This window comes from Tenrec ecaudatus, chromosome 7, assembly GCF_050624435.1.
Source record: "Tenrec ecaudatus isolate mTenEca1 chromosome 7, mTenEca1.hap1, whole genome shotgun sequence".
Lineage (NCBI taxonomy): Eukaryota > Metazoa > Chordata > Mammalia > Afrosoricida > Tenrecidae > Tenrec > Tenrec ecaudatus.
In genome coordinates, this window is record NC_134536.1 from 133,354,657 (window position 1) to 133,374,402 (window position 19,746).

A 19,746-nucleotide genomic window follows, 5' to 3' on the forward strand; every position below is an offset into this window, starting at 1 on the left:
AGCTTGTCTTTTTCTTTCTTGCTTAACTCTATGTTTCCATTGCTACCTGGGTTTTTTATTTTTTAATTATTTGGCTCATACAACTCTTATCGCAATCCACATACATCAATTGTGTAAAACACATTTGTTTATTCATTGCCCGAGCTTGTCTTTTTCATTTTGGGATCTACTGCGCCCCTCCAGCGTCCCCCCAGGGAGCGGTATCGCCCACTTCGGGGAACTGTTCTACAGCACGAGGTGGTGCACGCAGTGCTATTATTACGGGTGCTAATATGCCCGAATGGACGTCACAACTACAGAAAACCAACCCTGAACCACACTCGGCCCAGATCCCGAGTGCGCACGCGCAGCCAGGAGCCGCCAACGCGCAGGCGCACGACGGCCCGGCTCCGTGTCAAGTGGGAGAGAAAGTGTCCCACGGACGCGCGAACTCCCGGATGCGCGGGGAGAGGGGCGCGGGCCATGGAGCAGCGGTTAGCCGAGTTCCGAGCGGCTAGAAAACGGGCCGGTTTGGCGGCCGGACCCGACGCCCCAAACTCGGGCGAGAAGGCGGAAGTAGCCCGGCGCTGGCTAAAACGGCTCCTGGTGTGGAAAGCGAGGCCCGCAAGTCCGAAGGCCCAACCCAGCCACACTCAGGTGAGAGAAAGAAGGCTGTTCCCCCTCCCCGCCCCGCTAACCTGCCTTCCGTGCCACCGTCACGGCCTCACTGGACAAGGCAGCCGAGGCCCCGCCCCCGACCCAACCCGCAGCCCCGCCCCCGAGGCCCGGCCCCGAAGCCCCGCCCCGATGCCCGCCCCAGCCTCGAGGCCCCGCCCCTGACCTCGCGTGAGCACACTCAGATTCCGCCCCCTCTTAGTTCCCGGTGGGGCCTTAGCTGCTGGGGGCGGGGCCTCGCATCTCCTGCCTTTTTAGGGGCCGGGCTTAGAGGAGAGTTCTACCTCCGGAGTCCGCAGGGACACGTGGCACTCACTGCCAGTTTCTTTCCAGCCGGCCACTGCTGCAGCCTGCGATTTCAGGGAGGAAGCTAGGGACTCACTGCTGTTAAGTCGATGCCAACTCATAGCGACCCTAGAGGGCCGGGTGGAACTGGTCCCCGTGAGTTTCTGAGACCGTCACTGTTTACGGGAATAGAAAGCCCCGTCATCTTTGAGCTAGGACCCAGGGTCCTGGAAGAAGTCATGTTCACTTTTGAATTATCTATGGCAAGTTGAATTATCGTCGTGATGTGCTATAGCTTTGGAAGGGTCAAGGTAGAATCGAATACTAATATATTTTAAATGGCAGTAATTAAAGCTTCACATGATTCGCTCCTGGGACACATGTCCAAATAGCTTGTGTTCCACAAACTGGATTTAAATACAGTTTCCAAAACTGTCGACCATGGCTTGTTTATGTCTCTCAGACTAAAACGCAAAACCTCACTGCCATCGCGTGGATTCAGATTCATATGACCCTATGGGACAGGGTAGAATTGCCCCTGTGCATTTCTGAGACGCTAGCAGTGGTTCTCAGCCTTCCTAATGCCGGGACCGATTAATACAGTTCCTCATGTGGTGATTCCCTCAACCATAAAATTATTTTCGTTGCTATTTCATAACTGTCATTTTGCTACTGTTATGAATCGGGCGACCCCAGTGAAAGGGTCATTCGCCCGCCCCCTCCCCCAAGGGGTCGAGACCCACAGGTTGAGAACCGCTGCTCTACAAGAACAAACAGCCTCATCTTTCCCCCACAGAGATTGGTTGGTGGTTTTGAACTGCTGACCGTCTGGTTAGCCCAATTCATAGCCTTTTCCTCCACCAGTGCTCCTTATGCAGTTTCTGGAATGTGTATCTGGGGAGAAAACCATTGGGATCAGTACTCTAGCGTGTTAGCCCTTAACTTTTTAGTATGGTACTGTGGGCTAGGCTTTGGGCTGCTAACTGTAAGGCGGGCAATTCAAACGCAGCAGCCAACCAGGGAATAAAATGAGCTGTCTGCTCCTGTAAAAATGGACAGCCCGAAACCCTATATAGCGTCCCACCGGTCGGCATCCACTGATGCGAAGGAGTTTGGTTTGCATCGTACAAAAGAACATTATTCACATCTCTTTGCGTCTTCATTTAGTTTCCACGAGTGCAATGGCAAGATGATCACTAGGTGCGCTTGTAGTGTCACTGGGGGCATGCAGTACAAAACCTATCAAGAGAAAATGGGTGCTTTGAAATATGTGTTTCTTGTAGGCGTAATCAGAGCTTAAAAGCGCCTTTTCATAATAGAAATGTGCCACCATAAAAGCACATTGCGCCCTTAAAATCATTTCCCTTAATATCATTTATTATTAAATTATGTAATTTCAGGAAAAACATTTTTTAAATTGAGGGGAACTTAGAGCTACCAATTTTTATTGGTATTATTCTCCATGATATCCAGCGTTCCAACAGCCTTGCAGAGAAGGGAAAGAGTGGCACAGGGTTCAAACAATCCATTTCCTTGCGTGCAGTTTGTCACAATTGTCTTTGGGGAACTTTATTGTTGATTAGAACTCACTGAGCATAACAATTGCTTTAAGACTTTAGAATTCATTTCCCCTGCTGTTTCCCACTGCAGTTAAAAACAATGTCAGGCCCACACAATGTGTCTTTGACTCTGATGTCTCACTGCCAAAGGAACATGAGATCATTGAGTTAGACGCAGACACAGCAGCCTATCTAGGGAAATAGCACCCATGGCAAATTAGTTTTATATTCCGGAGTGATTTCTCCCAGCTGGCAATGGAAATGGTTCATTGGCCAACCCCCCTCAAATGTGCCATACCTGCCCTACCCCAGACAAGCCGAACTTGGAGAGAGCTGCTTAACATCCGAACCCCCAAAGCTGACAGCCTGACAAAGGGGAGAGCAGAACTACTGGACTGCCAGTGGTTATTGTTAGATGCCATCAGGAGGTTTCCAACTCAGAGCGACCCATGTACAACCTAAGGAAACACTGCCCGCTCACACTCCATCCTGGCAAACTGTTGCTGTGCTGGAGCCCGTTGTTGCAGCTATTGTGGCAGCCTGCTGATAAGATGTCCAAAGCCCGGGAGACCTTCCAGCTAACAAGTATCCTGGCTGTACTTCTTTCCAAACAGATTGGCTTTTTGCTTCCAGCAGTCCACGGTGTGTTCAGCATTTTTTACCAACACCGTAATTCAAAGATCCCTTCTTCAGTCTTCCGTCATCGTAGTCCCGCTTTCCCAGGCATATGAGGTGATGGAAAATACCATGGCTTGGGTCAGGCCCACCCCAGTCCTCAAAGCGCTAGCTCTGTTCTTTAACTCTTTAAAGAGGTCTTTTGCAGCAGGTTTACCCAATACAGTACATTGTCTGATTTCTTGACTACTGCTTCCTTGGGCATTGATTGTGGATCCAAAGAAGGTGAAAGCCTTGACTCCAATATTTTATCCATTTGTCATGATACTGCTTATTGGTTCACTTGTGAGAGTCCTCGTTTTATTTTAATCTAGATATAATCCATACGGAGGTCTGTAGTCATCAGTAAGTGCTGCAAATTCCTTTGGCTTTCAGCTGGTCAGGTTTCTAGCATTTGGATATCATGGGTTAATGAACCTTCCTCCCATTCTGATGCCGTGTTGTTTAGAGGATCCAGCTCCTTGGATTATTTGCTCAACATATAGATTGAGTCTGTGTAGTGAAAGGATACACCTTGACACCTTTTCTGAGTTTAAGCCAATGACAACTTCTTGGTCTATGCACTGATTCTGTATGAGCACAATGAAATGTTCAGGAATTCCCATAATTTGTTAGGAGCCACACTGTGAAGTGCTTTTGCACAGTTACAGGTAAACATCTTTTGGTATCATCTGTTTTAAGCCAAGATCTATCTGACATCAGCAGTGATATCCCTTGGTTCACATCTTCTGAATCCTGCTTGAATTTCTTGAGGTTCCCTGTTATTGTACTGCTGCAACTGTTTTTGAGTTATCTTTAGCATTCTACACGCATTCTACTGGATCACCTTTCTTTGAAACGGACACAAGTATGTATCCTACTCAGTTGGCCTGATCGCTGTCTTCCCGTTTTCTTAGCACAGACTAATGAGTGCTTCCTGTATTGCATCAGCATGTTGCAGCGCTTCATTTTGCGCCCCGTCAATTCCTGCAGCCTTGTTTTTATTAATGCCTCCAGTGTATTAATGAACTTCAGTGCAGCTTGAACCTCTTCCTTCAGTGTCATTGGTTCTTTATCACATGCTACCTCCTGAAAAGGTTGACGATCGACCATACATTTTTTATACAGTGACTGTGTATTCCTTCCATCGTCTTTAGATGCTTCCTGTGCCAGGCAATATTTCCCCATCAAACAAATAATAATAATTCTAAAAAATCTCACTGTCATCACGTAGATTCTGACTCCTAGAAACCCCCTTGGATCCTTCATAATTGCAACCCGAGGCTTGATGTTTTTCTTCCGTCTGTTCAGCTTGAGGAAACCACGCACGGCCTTTAGCTTTCTAACCCCCGTCTGGGTACATTTCAGTATAATGCTTTCTGCTCTCTTCTCGAGCTCCCCTGTGAAATCTCCCATTCAGCTCTCGGACTTCATCGTGTCGTCCATGTGCTTTAGCTACTCCATGTTTAGTAGTACGTTTCAGAGTCTCTCTTGACATCCACTTTCTTTTTGTTCTTTCCTGTCCTTTTAATGACCTTTCCTTTCTTCATGGATGATATCTTTAATGTTGCCCCACAATCATCTGGTCTTCAGGCATGAGTGTTCACTGCACCAGATCTATTGAGATAGGTGGAAGGTATTCAGAGTCATACTTTGGGTCTCACGGATTTGCTTTAGCCTTCTTTGGCTTTAACTTGAAATTGCACACAAGCAATTGATCATCTATTCAGAAGTTGGTCCATGGCGTTGTTTTGACCAGGGCTCCACCCCACTAATTTCCTGTTTGGGCTAGCATTCCAGGCCCTCACATTTTGTAAAGTTTAGCCCTTCCTCATTTCACTTTGCCAACCATGTCTGAGCCAGGTTGAACCCCAGGTTCTGACGGGTGATAATCAGCTTCTCCATCTTCTCTTTTAACAGATGTAATACAGTTGGTTCCTGTGTGTCCTATCTGGTAAGGTCCATGTGGATAGTTGCAGTGTGTGTTAGTGGGAAAAAATATTTGTATTAAATAGGTGGTTAGCCTTGCAAAATTGTGTCATTTCAACTTTGATATTATTCCTATCACCATACCATATTTTACAGCTACTGCTCTTTCTTTGTTTCCAACTTTTACATCCCAATCACCAGGCATTTTCAATGCATCTTGATGGTATGTTTCAATTTTAGACTGCAGAAGTTGGTAGAAATATTCAGTTTCTCTGTCTTTGGTGTTAGTGGTTGGTATGTACATTTGAATAATAGTTGTATTAACTGGTCTTCCTTATAGGTATGTGGATCTTATCCTTGACAAATGACATTGTACTTCAGGATATAACTTGAATGTTCTTTATTACAGTGATTGCAACACCATTCCTCTTGAATTTGTCATGCCCTAGTAGACCATATAATTGTTTGACTCAGAAGAGCTCTTGCCAGATCCATTTAAGCTCATCAATGCCTAGGATAGCAATCTTTATGTGTTCCAGTTCCATTTTGATGACATCTAAATTTCCCTGGATTCATACTTTCTACATTCCACATTCTGATTATTCGTGGAGCTTTGCAAGTGTTGCTTCTTTGGGGTCACATTAGCAAATGGAGGTGTCCAGTGCTTTGCTCCATGCACATCACTAAGGGCAACTCTACTTTGAGAGGCAGCTCTTCCCCAATCATATTTTGAGCGGAGTCTTCCTACCCCCATAAAGAGTCAGTCCCAGAAACCCACAGGGGCAGGGCTACCCTGCCCTATAGGATCACCACGAGTTGGAATGTGCTTGATGGCAGTGAGTTTGGTTTGGCTTTCCAACATGAGGGGCTCAACTGCCAGGGGAAGCCAGCCCCTAACACATCATTACAGGTCCGGTAAGTGAAATTGTGCAGCAATAATAAGTAAGGATTATAGCATGAGAGCATGAGAGACAGAAGAGAAATATTGAAATAAATGGAGTCAGACACAATTCATGGTAGCATGTTCACCTCAGCCCCACTTGGTGGTCCACGTGGAGAGAGAGAGAGAGTCTTTAATGCTAGCCCAGGCTTTTATATTCTCTGGGGACATATGTCATAGGAGGGGGTTGTGCTATAGGTAATACAGTAATGGGAGGGGGTGATCTAGGGGTATCCTCGTAATAGGAAGAGGAGGGATTGGGGGTATACATGTGGCAAGATGGGCGGATCCTAGATACAGAATGGCAGCCTAACTGCTCAACTGATAGAGACCATTATTGTCTCCAGCAGTAGGGAGCAGGCCCACCCCTGTGATGGGGCGAGACAGCAGTCTGGCAGTGATTGCCTTCAGGGATGTCTGTCAACATCTGACCTCCCCCACACACTCAACCTCCGACACGAAATCAGACAGCGTTCCTCTGCTTTCCATAAGGGTTTTACAGGACTTTTTTTTTTAACCTTAGACCTCAACTCCTTTTTCTTAGTCTGTTTTCGTCTGGAGGCTCCACTGAAACTTGATGACCCTGCAGGTGTTTGAAACACTGGTGGCTGAGCTTCCAGCATCACACTACCACACAAGCCATCACAGCACCCCCAGGTGGTGGTAGGACTGCACGTTGGTCCTTATTGAATGCTACTTTTCCTGAAGGCAGTGGTTCTTAACCTTCCTAATGCTGCAGCCCTTTAATACAGTTCCTCATGTTGTGGTGAGCCCCATATGTGGCGTATCTGCATGTGGGCCGACCCGCCTGGAGATGGATAGAGGAGTGGTGTCTCAGTTCCTAAGACCATCGGCAATAGGCGACACCCAGGTAAAGAGTCGTTGACTCCCAAAGGGGTCGCGACCTCCAGGTTGAGAACGCTGCCTTCAGAGCATCTGTCTTGAGCTTTTGTGACCGTTATTGTTCCTTGGTTTGCTCTGGTGTGAAAATTCTCATTACTTTGGTTTTTTTTTTTCCTCTACTTTTTCATCCATCTCCCAAACTTGTCATCCTGGAGACGCACTGTGGCTTGCCAGGCATTTCTCTAGCCTCAGCCTGTGGTTGTTTAGATTGGCTATTCATTAACGGGAAACAGCCACAGCCCTTCCCACCCCGCCACCTGGCAGTACTTAGTGAATCACGTTCGGGGAAAAGCAGCATCTTGCAACATAAAATTCCACCACTTTAGGGAGAAAATGCTGGTGGCAGTTCTTGTTTGTTTTAAATCCTACTGCAGCCCTCCACCTTTCTCCAAGGTCACATGCCAGCCAAACACCCGGTGCTCTGTACCTCGGGATATGCAAGCCTACTGTCCCTCTTCTCCAAGTCACCTGCTGTGTCGTCGCTTCAAATTTAAGAGTCATCTTTAATTTCTCCATTTCCCACCCTCCATTCATCTTTCCCTTACATTCATTCATCTGTCAGTTCATTCATTCATTAGAACCTCAGAACCCTATTGTGCAGCCTTTACAGTCCAGCTATGGCCCCGTATCCTGGGAGACAGGGTGTGAAACACAGATTAAAGCCGTGCACTGGGTTTGGTGGTGGTAGTGGGAGGCCGCTAGGAAGAAGGCACTTCAAGAACCAGATGTTAAATGCCACCAAGGAAGAAAACAAGGAGAACATCTAGGCTGTTGTGATATTACATTTGGGGCGAAGGCGGCAGAGTGCTACTTTAACTGGGGCCTTTAAGGAAGGGGACCCACTAAGGTGACATTTGACAAGAAAGAGCCGGTGTGCAAAAACATGGGAGCATCGATGTGGTTCCAACACCTAGTGCCCCTGTGCCCAACAGAACCGAACACCGCCCAGTCCCACGCCATCCTCACAAGTATCGTTCTGTTAGAGCCCATCGATGCAGCGACTGTGTCAGTCAAACTTGCTGAGGGCCTTCCTCCTTGTCACTGTCCCTCTGCTTTACCAAGCATGCTGTCCTTCTGCAGGGACTGGTCCTGCTGGGAACATGTCCAAAGGACATGAGATGAAGTCTCCCCATCCCCGCTTCTAAGGAGCATTCTGGCTGTACTTCTTCCGAGGCAGATTTGTGTATGCCTTTGGCAGGGCACGGTACTTTCAATATCCGTCCATCACCACACCACACAAGTAGTGTGGCACACTGACAAACAAGTAGTGGCTGGGTGACATGTTTTGCTGAGGGGCGAGCAGCTTGGTATCAGGGATGGGAAGGCCTTCCCCAAGCTCTACCCGTGTGCACCGTCAAGATCACAACACAGTTGTTACTGGTCCCAGCGGCGCGGGAGGCAAAGTGGTCTTGGGACTGTCCCAGAGAGGAGAGGAGTTTCCGTCGCCCTCCTTGACCTCATTTGTTCCCTTTCCAGTTGATCCCCTCCCGTCGCCCTCTGCCTCCCCCCCCACCCCCCACACACATTAAAAACAAAAATGCCAGTGGCCGTGGAGTGGACATTGACTCGGGTGACCCCATGTGGGTCAGCACTGTGTTTCTCAGGGCTCTCAGTGACTGACTTTCAGAAGGAGAGCCTCAGGCCTTTCTTCGGAGGTGCCTCTGGGTGGACTCCTGTTGGTTAGCAGTTAGTTCATGGTTTGCACCACTCAGGGCCTCCCTAACTAGAGGACGAGGGCTGGAGCGGGGTGCTGCCATAAGATTAGAACCTCGTCTCTTCCTGGGACCAGCTGCATGACTGTAGGGCAGTTCCTTCAGCTCTCAGAAGAGGCTCACCTGTAAGCTGGGAACAGTGCCTATCTTTCCGGATTATAGGCGATGAAGCATGTTGAAGGATCATAAAGTCAATACAGTTTGTTGGGCGTTTCAGGCCAGACCGGCCCCTACCGTGTCTGCTGGGTCCATCGGTTTTCTCCAGTTTCTCTGTTGCCACGCTTATCTCTGTGTGAACGTCTCTCACAGCGTCTGACGCTCTGTTTCTACTCATTCGCCACTTGGCAGCCAGGGTCGTCTTAAATATGCATGACACTCACGCCTCACTGACCGACGTGGTCATTATATCAAAATTGGCAAACTGGAGGATGTGGGTGTGGAGGATGGTGGCGTCATTATAGCTTCCACATTGCATGTTTGCATAACCCACTGCCAAGCCACGTGAGAACCATAGCCCAGCCAAACTGACTCATGACCTTAGCGGTCACAGCCAGCGTTTCTCTCCTCCACCACCTGCCAGATATACTTGGCTAAAGATGTAAGTTGTTTTGTTTTTTTACTGTTTTTGTAAATAACAATATTGGATAATGAGATAGTCAATAATGAGTAGGTGTCCCCTCCCAAAGCCTTCAACATGGCTTCCAGTTTCCAGAATCCTGATTGCAACTGCCTGGTTCTAGCTTCCTCCCCCTGCTTCCTCCTTCCCACTCTAGCCTCCTGACCCCATGACACTCCACTCACTTTGTCTGCCCGCTTCTCAGACAAGACAGCCTTCCCACCTTGTTGCAGCCCTCTTTAGGGAGGAGAAGTCTTAACAGGAGACTCTGGTCAAATGTCTGGATGTGAGTGGTGATGCTAATGATACGTTCAGGCCTTTTCCAATCAGCATTCCCTAGCTAACAAGACGATCGTTACAGGGTTGATAAAAAATGGTCTTAACCAAATACAAACTCGCAAGCAACATACAGCAGCTGACCATTATTTTTTTATCAGGAGATCAAATACTTTGCAATTTCTCATGTCCAGAAGAAGACGGGCTCCAAAGGAAGGCATGAACTACATGACCAGCTGTGTGTTGAGTATTTGTGTGGGGGGTGCTGTGTCTGCTCGGGAGCTACCAAAAGAGAGAAACAAAGCAGGCTGTGACCTCACAGTGCACTTCCAGACAACCCAGGGATGCACGTGGCACATAGAAAGAGAGAGCCACTTCTCGGCGTGCTGGCTGGTGCCCTGGAAGCAGGTGGGAAGAGCTCAGGGGACACCGCTCATGAAAGGCGCTGGCCTGGAAGGAAGGCAAGGAGCTCATTGGAGAAGAGACTGAGGCAATGGCAGATGACAGTTGGGAATGTCTTTGGGTAATCAGACCGGTTTAACTGGAGATGGGGGAGTAAACATTGACGGTGCTCAACAGCCAGCTAAAGGTTGGCAGTTTGAGTTCTTCCTGAGATGCTGTGGAAGAAAGACCCAGAAATCTATTTCTCAGTCAGCTAGAAACACTCTTAGGGGCTCAGTTCTACTCTCTGTAGGAGCACCATGATTTGGCAGCAACTCCACGGCACCTGATGGCTAGCCAACTGGAGGAAAGGGTTCATTTATGGAGGAGCAGTAGATTATGGACTGTTTTGTACATAAAATCTATCTTTTAAAAATCATTTTACTGGGGGCTCGTACAACTCATCACAATCCATATACACATCCATTGTGCATTAAAGAACTAGAGGAAGGTTGTATGTGTCATTGTTGCTACACTGCACCCTGCCTGGCTCTCCTCCACCCCACAACCCTTCTGTAAGCGGATGTCCAGTTGCCTACAGATGAGCTTTGGGTCCCCAATCTGCACTCCCCTCATTCACAATGATGTGATTTTTTGTTCTTTGATGCCTGATACCTGATCCTTTCGACATCTTGTGATCACGCAGGTTTGTGTGCTTCTTCCATGTGGGATTTGTTGCTTCTAAACTAGGTGGCCGCTTGTTTACCTTCAAGCCTTTAAGACCCCAGATACTATATCTTTTGATAGCTGGGCACCATCAGCTTTCTTTACCACATTTGCTTATGCACCTGCGTTGTCTTCAGTGATCATGTCGGGAAGGTGATGGCATGCCAATTTAATAGAGCAAAGGGTTCTTGTATTGAGGGAGTACTTGAGTGGAGGCCCAATGTCCATCTGATACCTTAATACTAAACCTATAAGTATATGCACACAGATCTATTTCCCCATTGTCATATGTAAATATTGTTACATATGTACATGCCTGTATTTAAACCTCTATATAAATGTCCTTAGCCTCCTAGTTCTTTCCGCTATTTCCTTTGCCTTTCCTCTTGTCCCACTATCATGCTCAGCCTTCATTTGGGTTTCAGTAATTCCTCTCAGTTACATAGCCCTTGATCAAGCCCCATGAAAGCTTTCAAACCATTGTCTTTCTTTTTTTACATTTTATTAGGGGCTCATACAACTCTTATCACAATCCATATATATACACACATCAATTGTATAAAGCACATCCATACATTCTTTGCCCTAATCATTTTCAAAGCATTTGCTCTCCACTTAAGCCCTTTGTATCAGGTCCTCTTTTTTCCCCCTCCCTCCCTGCTTCCCCCTCCCTCACGAGCCCTTGATAATTTATAGATTGTTATTTTGTCATATCTTGCCCTGTCCGGAGTCTCCCTTCCCCCTCTTCCCTGCCGTCCATCTCCCAGGGAGGAGGTCACATGTGGATCCCTGTAATCAGTTCCCCCTTTCCAATCCACTCACCCTCCACTCTCCCAACATCGCCCCTCACACCCCTGATCCTGAAGGTATCATCCACCCTGGATTCCCTGTGCCTCCAGCTCCCCTATGCACCAGTGTACAACCTCTGCCCCATCCAGTCCTGCAAGGTAGAATTCGGATCATGGTAGTTGGGGGGAGGAAGCATCCAGGATCTGGGGGAAAGCTATATTCTTCATCGGTACTACATCGCACCCTGACTGACCCATCTCCTCTCCTAAACCCCTCTATGAGGGGATCTCCAGTGGCCAACAAAAGGGCCTTGGGTCTCCACTCTGCACTTCCCCCTTCATTCACTATGGCATACACACACACACACACACACACACACACATAGTCCTTTTTTTTGCATGATGCTTATACCTGGTCCATTTGGCACCTCGTGATCGCACAGGCTGGTGTGCTTCTTCCCTTTGGGCTTTATTGCTTCTGAGCCAGATGGCCGCTTGCTCACCTTCAAGCCTTTAAAACCCCAGACACTATCTCTTTCGATAGCTGGGCACCATCAGCTTTCTTCGCCACATTTGCTTATGCACCCGTTTGTCTTCAGCGATCGTATCATGGAGGTGTGCAGCCAATGATATGATTTTTTGTTCTTTGATGCCTGATAACTGATCCCTTCGGGACCACCTGATCACACAGGCTAGTGTGTTCTTCCATGTGGGCTTTGTTGCTTCTGAGCTAGATGGCTGCTTGTTTATCTTCAAGCCTTTAAGACCCCAGACACTATCTCTTTTGATAGCCGGGCACCATCAACTTTCTTCACCACATTTACCTGTTCACCCGCTTTGGCTTCAGCAGTTGTGTTGGGAGGGTGAGCATCGTAGAGTGCCAATTTAATTAAAGAAAGTATTCATGCATTGAGGGAGTGCTTGAGTAGAGGCCCAAGGTCCTTCCGCCACCTTAATACTAAACCTATAAATATAGACACATAGATCTATTTCCCCATCCTCATATATATATTTGCCTGTACATGTCTTTGTCTAAACCTCCATAAATGCCCCTTGACTCCTAGCTCTTTCTTCCATCTCCCTTGACTTTCCTCCTGCCCTACTACCATGCTCCGTCCCCACCTGGGCTACAGCTATCCCTCTTCTCTACGCATCCTTACCCTTGATCATTCCCCACCAGGCCTGCCACTCCCCCCTCACTACCATTTTGGGTCCCATGTTGTTCCCTTGTCCCTGTGTTTGTTGACACCACTTCCTTACCCCCCTACTCCCCCTACCCCAAGTCCCCCCCGGAATTGTCGGTCCCATTGTTTTTCCTCCAGATAGTTCATCCAGCCTGTCCTATTCAGACAGACGTGTGGAGACACTAACACGCATGAAAACAAGAGAGGAAAACAAAGCAACAGTATATAACCAGACAACAAAACAACAAAAACAAACCACTGACAGAGAACAAAACAAAACACTTCACGAAAAAGCTTGTAGTTAGTTCACGGATCCTTTGCTGGCCCTTAGGAGTGTTTTCCAGTCCTGTCTGTTGGGGCACCACGCCCTGACCCCAAAGTCCACTTTCAGGATTCCCTGGGGACCTTGCCACTCCATTCCCTTGCTGTTCCGTTGCACTTCCCCAGTGGTTTGCCTCGGTGTGGTGGGATCAGGTCAGGTGCAATTCCCACACTGTGTCTCCGGTGCTATCCCCTGTATCGCCCTTAGTCACTGATTGGCATCATTTCTCATAGTGGGGCCAGCCATGTTGTTCTCTCTGTGGACTGGCTGCTCTACTCAGGAACATCATCCTCACAGCCTGGTGGGCCAGGCTGTGCTCCACTGTCTCCTCCTGCCCCTTCATCTGCTCCCGTGTGCTCTGATCAGATATGTCCATCTTCCGGAGCTGCAGAATCAATGTCGTTCTTTGAAACAAATTCTTCTTGGGGGAGGGGCAAGCCATTGTCTTTCATGCTGCACGTTGGGACCTATTAGCAGGTGGCAATGTCCATTTAATCTTAAATTCCATTAAACATAATTTTAAAAAACTAAAATAGAACAGAAAATATGAGTGCTGAAGGGTAAGTAAAGGGTAAGTATTGCTATAGGAAACACTTGTTTCTGATATATTTGTATGTACAAGGGGCTTCAAAAGGTTTGTGGATAAAGAATGAAAACGACAATATAGGTGAATATAAAATATATTTCTTATCAAAGGTCATGGTCGGAAGCTTTGGGAGATACCTGACGAGATCAAGGGATCAAGCTACGTCACAGAACCTCAACCTCACTGCCATCATTTCAATTCCAACTCCAACCGACCCTATAGGACAGGATAAAATTGCCCCTGTGCATTTCTGAGACTTTCTAGCAGTGGTTCTCAGCCTTCCTAATGCCGGGACCTATTAATACAGTTCTCATGTGGTGGTGACCCCCCCAACCATAACATTATTTTCATTGCTACTTCACAACTAATTTTGCTACTATTATGAATCGGGTGACCCCTGTGAAAGGGTCATTTAACCCCAAAAGGGTCGAGACCCACAGGTTGAGAACCGCTGCTCTACAAGAACAAACAGCCTCATCTTTCCCCAACAGAGCTTCTAGTAGTTTAGAATAGCTGCCCTTGCTGTTAGCAGCCCAACAATTAAGCACTATGCCGCTAGGGCTCCTATTCAAGTTACATAAAGCTACCTTAACACCCCTGTCTCCTGATAGCACCCATCACAGGGCCCTGGGTACTGGCATTTCTATTTGTTGATGAACTTGTATGCAATGAAAATCTGGTGTAGGTCCGTGAGCAGGCAGTAATGGGTAGTGTTTAGAAAGTTGAATTAGTAGCCGGATGGGTTAAAGGACCCTAGTGGCACAGTGGTTAAGTGCTCAGCTGCGAACTGAAAGGTGGGCAGTTCCAGCCCATTCAGCAGTTCTGTGGGAAGGAGACCTGATGATCTGCTTCCGTGGGAGTACAGCCCAGAAGACTCCATGGGGCGGCTCCCCTCTGTCAGATGGGGTCGACACGAGGCAGAATGGCTTGGGGAGGCAAAACCAGGTCAGATGCATGCCTAAGCCCAGGTTTGAGTGGCGAGGGTCTGTGCCGGGTATTTGCAGCATTAGGAGGTGGTGGGAATGGAAGGGGACCCAGGAATGGCTATAGCAGTGCTTCGTTTTTTTAAATACACAAAAGGAATTTTTGTTTCCATTTTAGAATCATGTCACGGCATCTTAGCCCAATGAATCAACGCCACAGTGTTTATTGACACCGTCTGTGAAGCAAATGTTAAGGCCGGTGTGTTATCAATGCTGGGGAGTTTTTGTATCGGGCACAAACGAGCTCATGTTGGCAGCAGATTAATCCGAGGAAATGTCTCTCCCAGGCATGGGAATCCAGCCTAATGTCATGAGGTGGTGATCAGTTCTGAGTCAGAGCTAGAGAAGGGCACATAAGCTCTTAGGAGATGATGGGTTGAGAGAGTAGGGCAAGGAACCAGAAATCAGTGAGCCGCCGACAGCCTTCCCAGAGCACTGAGACCTGTCCCTTCATACCTACACTTAACTTTGCTTTGCCCCGTCTACCCTAGGCAGCGGCTCAGCCTGGGGGCAGCACGACACAGCCACCACAGCAGACCTCAGCCAGCCCTCCGCCACCCTGCCAGGACCCGCCACCCCCCCAGGACCCATCTTTCCGGACGCAGATCACCCTCCTGAAGGTTCTTCTCTGGTTGGTCCTACTGGGACTGTTTGCAGAACTGGAATTTGGCTTGGCCTATTTCGTCCTGTCCTTGTTCTACTGGATGTATGTCGGAACCCGCGGCCCGGAAGAGAAGAAGGCCGGTGAGAAGAGTGCCTATTCGGTGTTCAACCCGGGCTGCGAAGCCATCCAGGGCACCCTGACAGCAGAACAGCTGGAGCGGGAGCTACTGCTCAGACCCCTGGAGGGCACATAGGGCCCCGTGCCGCTGCCACGAGGCCAAGCCCCGCCACAGCCTTCCGAGCCTCAGGCCTGGACTTGACACCGCGTGTGCTCAAGACGGAGCTGTGGTGACCCAGCAGCTCTTCAGCGATCTTTCCCTCATCGGCTGGGATTTTTCTCTTGGGTTTTGGTGAAGCTAAATCACTGGCTGGAACAATCTTATAAACATGTCATACTCGAGAAGGGGCCTTGTTTGTCTCATTCAAGAGAGATGATTTCAGATCTAAAAAGGCATTGTGGAAATTAGCTGCTAAAAATATCCTGCTATGTGAAGTCGTGGTTAGGCACATAAGGGTTGTATTAAAAGGAAAGCTCTCTCTAGGCCTTATATACATATATGTATATGATATATATGTGTATATATGTATGTATATATATTAAATAAATACAAGTTATCATCCAGTTGACAGCTCCGACTCAAGGGGACCTCCACGTGGGTCAGGCTATAATTGTACTCCATGGCGTTTTCAAGAGCTGGAGTTTGGTAAATAAACTGCCCGGCCTCTCTTCTAAGGCACTTACTTCTTGAGTGGGCCTAGTTGCATTCACCATGTTCACCACCCAGGGCCTCCTTGACCATTTCTAGCATGTGGACAGTTGTAAGCTGCAAGAGGTTTTGTGTATTTGTCCTTGTTTTTGCTGCCAGCGGCCATTCTCAATTTTCCTCCCCCCATCATATTGAGAAATAGTAGAAGATCTATTTTTTTTCAGAAGCGGGTCCCCACTGCCCACCACTATCTCAGCTCTCCCGTTCTTCTGCTCCGACTCAAAGAGGCAGCCAAGTCCCAAGTGCCAGGTTTAGGGAGGGGTCAATAGTCAATATGAACGGAGCTGATAAGCAGTTATTCGTGATACGGTCAGCAAGGAAAAAAAGATGAGTGTGTACACAGGGAGGGCTAGGAACGGTGTTCAGACCCATCAGCTGTTTGGCTTGTTGCTTATTTTCCTAGGACTTTAGAGCGAAGCAGCCCCTTTGCCCCCAGCCTCCGGTGTGAGACTCTGTAAAGAATGATAATAGACATGATTTCTATGCTGCTTTGCCTTTCAGCACGAAGGGGAAGTTTGGGTTGGTTGGAATCGGGCCAAGCAAACCATTACGACCTTTTTTCTGGCTCATACTGATGAATGCGAGGACTGGAGTTTTGAAAGCACTAGACTGCCCCAAGCCTGAGAGTTTAAGAAATGAATGATGCTTTCAGTAGGCTGAGCAACTTCAGAGCCCATCTATCGATTCTTATATTGTGAAAGAGACTTTCATCTCCGTGAGGCATTACTAAGCCTAATGGTGCCCCAGGGTGACAGAGCAGTGACTGCTCTTGGCTGCTGACTGAAAGACTGAAGGCTCAAGCCCACTCAAGGTGGGCTGGCAATCTACACCCCCCAAAGCCTGCCTTTGAAAGGAGCGCAGTTCTGCTCGGCGGGGCACCCAGTTGGGGTTGCCATGAGTTGTTGACTCAAGGGGACCTGGTATTGGTAGTAAGTCTAATCCAAACTCACTCTCATTAGGTGGTCATGTCATTCCAACTCATGGCAACCCTAGAGGACAAAGCAGAACTGCCCTGTGGGTGTCCGAGATGGTGGCTCTTTAAGGGAGCAGAGAACCTTGTATCTCTTCCACTAAGCCCAGTACCCGAACCAAACCAAACTGCAGCCATGGAGTCCATTCGGACGCCTAGCACGCCTGTAGTTCATGCTAGAACTGCCCTGTTAAGTTTCTGAGACTATATTCTTTTAAGGGAGTAGAAAGCCAGCCTCTTCCTCCTGGTTAAGCCCATTGGAATCTTATATTTATTTATTTAAACAGTTTTATTGGTACTTCGTCCACATATATAATTCGATAGTTCAACCATATAATGAATAGTTGTACCACAATTTTTACCACAATTAATTTTAGAACATGTTTCTTTTCTCCCATACTCATCGTTAGTCATGTATTTCTTTTAAATTTTGGCAAAAACATGCACAACAAAACATTCTCCAGCAACTTCTACAGGCATGATTCCGAGTCACCAATTACACTCCTCGTGTTGTACCCCATGATTGATAGCCCTTTCAAATTGTTCCACTGCCATTAAAATCAACCACTGCCCTTGAAGCAAGAACTCTTCCTCCTTCGTTTGTGGTAACCATAGGTCAAATGTAGTTTATTTTTTTTAAGTCGTTTTCTTGATATAATATTCACATATCTTACACTTCCATGGTTAAATTGCTTTTAAAAAGAGTTGTATATCCTTTATCACCATTGTTTTTTTTCTTTACAGTTTTATTGACACATAGTTTACATATCCTAAAATTTAATAGTTCAGTCATTCAATCATATCAAGGAGAATTGTACAATCATGACCACATCTATTTTAAGAGTATCCCCCCCCCATGGTGAAACTGCCTTTAAAATGAGTTGTGCACTCACAATCCAATTTAGTGCTCCCTCCCTCCTTCATTATTTACTCCCCAAATCCCCTTGCCCTCCCTGTCACCCACCGCACACCCTTGTAATCCCTGCTTCCCTCTGTACCAGTTGATATCACGATGCATCTATTCCTCCTGTGCTTTGCAGCTGAGAAACCCAACAGAAAACAATCTAAAAGATGCACTAAGGTGGCAAGGATAAAGTCATAATAGTGTAAAGACAAAAATACAAATGATGTGTAAGAAAGGAAAGCCCCCCTCCAAAAAGCTAAGGAAGCACTTTTAGTCCTGGAGCAAGTAAGAGATACTTGCAACTTGCACTCAGAACAAATTTAGGTCGAGTCAATAGGGTGGTCAGGAGGCCAAGTGTTGAGTTTGATCCTGCATAATCAAGATTACAATGGTCTCTGCCTGATAGGAAGGCTGTTTGAGGCCTTGGCCTGTGGCGAGAGAGGATCTTAGTGGCTGGGTCTGACTAGATACTCTTTAGATGGGTTTTGGGTTCCCACTGTCCCCCATAGCCCGATACAAATTGGGAGTTCATAATTTTTGCTCGGATGCTTTGCTCCTCACCATATTCGAGGCTTGTAATTGTCATCTTTGGATCACACAAGCTGGTGCGCTTCTTCCATCTGGACTTAGTTGACTCCTCACTCAGATGGCTGCTTGCTTGAATACAAGCCTTTAAGACCCCAGACACTATTCTGCTTGATAGCCAGGCACCATCTGCTTGTTTCACCATACTTTGCTGTAGCACCCTTATCTTCAGTGATAATTTCATGAAGGTGAGTATTGAGTGGGGCCCTGATTAAGTTGAAGCTAGGATTTATTGTGAGCCCAAAACCCATTCATGAATATTTTGGGGGTTTTTTTGTTTTGTTTTAATTTGCTTTAAATTGGGAGTTAATACATGTCATATCATTCCATAGTGTAATCATGTCAAATATAATTGTATAATCATAGAGGCCTATTATTAATTGTTTTGTTCCTCCTTGTCAGATTTACTTATTTTAGCAAAAAAATTATTCATCTCAATTAAAATTTGGCTTTCAAAGCTTGAATACCAGGTTAACACCCCCCTCCCACCCAGCCATTTCAGATGTGATCATGAAACAAAGCAGACTGACTGAGTTCCAGTTTTTTGAGCATGCAGTTGTAAGTGGTATGGGACAGCTGAAGTAGTGTGAGAGGTGTTTAGACAGACTAAAACCCACAATAGCAAGAGGGAAGGTGTGGGGAGACAGGGGGAACTGATCACAATGATCTACATATAACCCCCTCCCAGGGGGACAGACAATAGAAAAGTGGGTGAAGGGAGACAGTGGTCAGTGTAAGGCATGAAAAATATAAACAAACAATTTACAAATTATTAAGGGATCATGAGGGAGGGAAGGTGGTGTAGGAAGGGAGGGAAAGAGGAGCTGATATCAAGGGTTCAAGTAGAAAGAAAATTTTTGAAAATGATGATGGCAACATATGTGCTTGCCACAATGGATGGATGGATGGATAGATGGATGGATGGGTGGGTGGGTGGTGATGAGAGGTGTACGAGCCCCCAATGAAATGATAAAAAAGACAGAGTTGACCCTGGCCATAGGAGGAGCATGGAAGAAGAGTTATTATTCTCGTTCTGTGTCAGACTCACTCTGTTTTGTCTCAGGCCGAGTGGAAGTCTGCTGACCGGTGTGGCTGCCCATCCCAACCCTTTGCTGCTCGGGAGGTTGGCTGTGTCTCAGGTCCTCCTTCCTGCGCTAAACGGTCTTCTCTTCTGCAACCGCTCTTTGAACTAGCTATGCAGAAAGTAAATGCTTAGATGAATGATGGCAGCATATGGACAAATACGCTCGATGCAGTTGATGCCTGGATTGTTAGAAGAGCTATAAGAGCCCCCAATAAAGTGATTGTTGAATTTTAAAAAAGAAGTCATTTAAAGTTAAATGGAAACTTCCCCACCAA

The 19,746-nt window shown here is 47.0% G+C and overlaps 1 protein-coding gene across 1 annotated transcript; it reads left to right on the forward strand.

Moving 5' to 3' along the window:
• The first annotated feature begins 357 nt into the window (after window positions 1–357).
• On the forward strand, window positions 358–18,702 carry SAYSD1 (SAYSVFN motif domain containing 1). Its single transcript, XM_075555164.1, has 2 exons — window positions 358–636; window positions 14,990–18,702. Exons 1-2 carry the CDS (start codon window positions 463–465, stop codon window positions 15,353–15,355), a joined length of 540 nt encoding a protein of 179 aa, XP_075411279.1. The 5' UTR covers window positions 358–462; the 3' UTR covers window positions 15,356–18,702.
• The last annotated feature ends 1,044 nt before the right edge of the window (window positions 18,703–19,746 follow it).

What these genes read in the sequence shown, in the direction of transcription:
- SAYSD1 (XM_075555164.1), top strand. Translation starts at nt 463, where the DNA reads ATGGAGCAGCGGTTAGCCGAGTTCCGAGCGGCTAGAAAACGGGCCGGT. An exon ending in CCCAACCCAGCCACACTCAG is followed by an intron (nt 637 to 14,989) that starts GTGAGAGAAAGA and finishes CGTCTACCCTAG; the next exon opens with GCAGCGGCTCAGCCTGGGGG.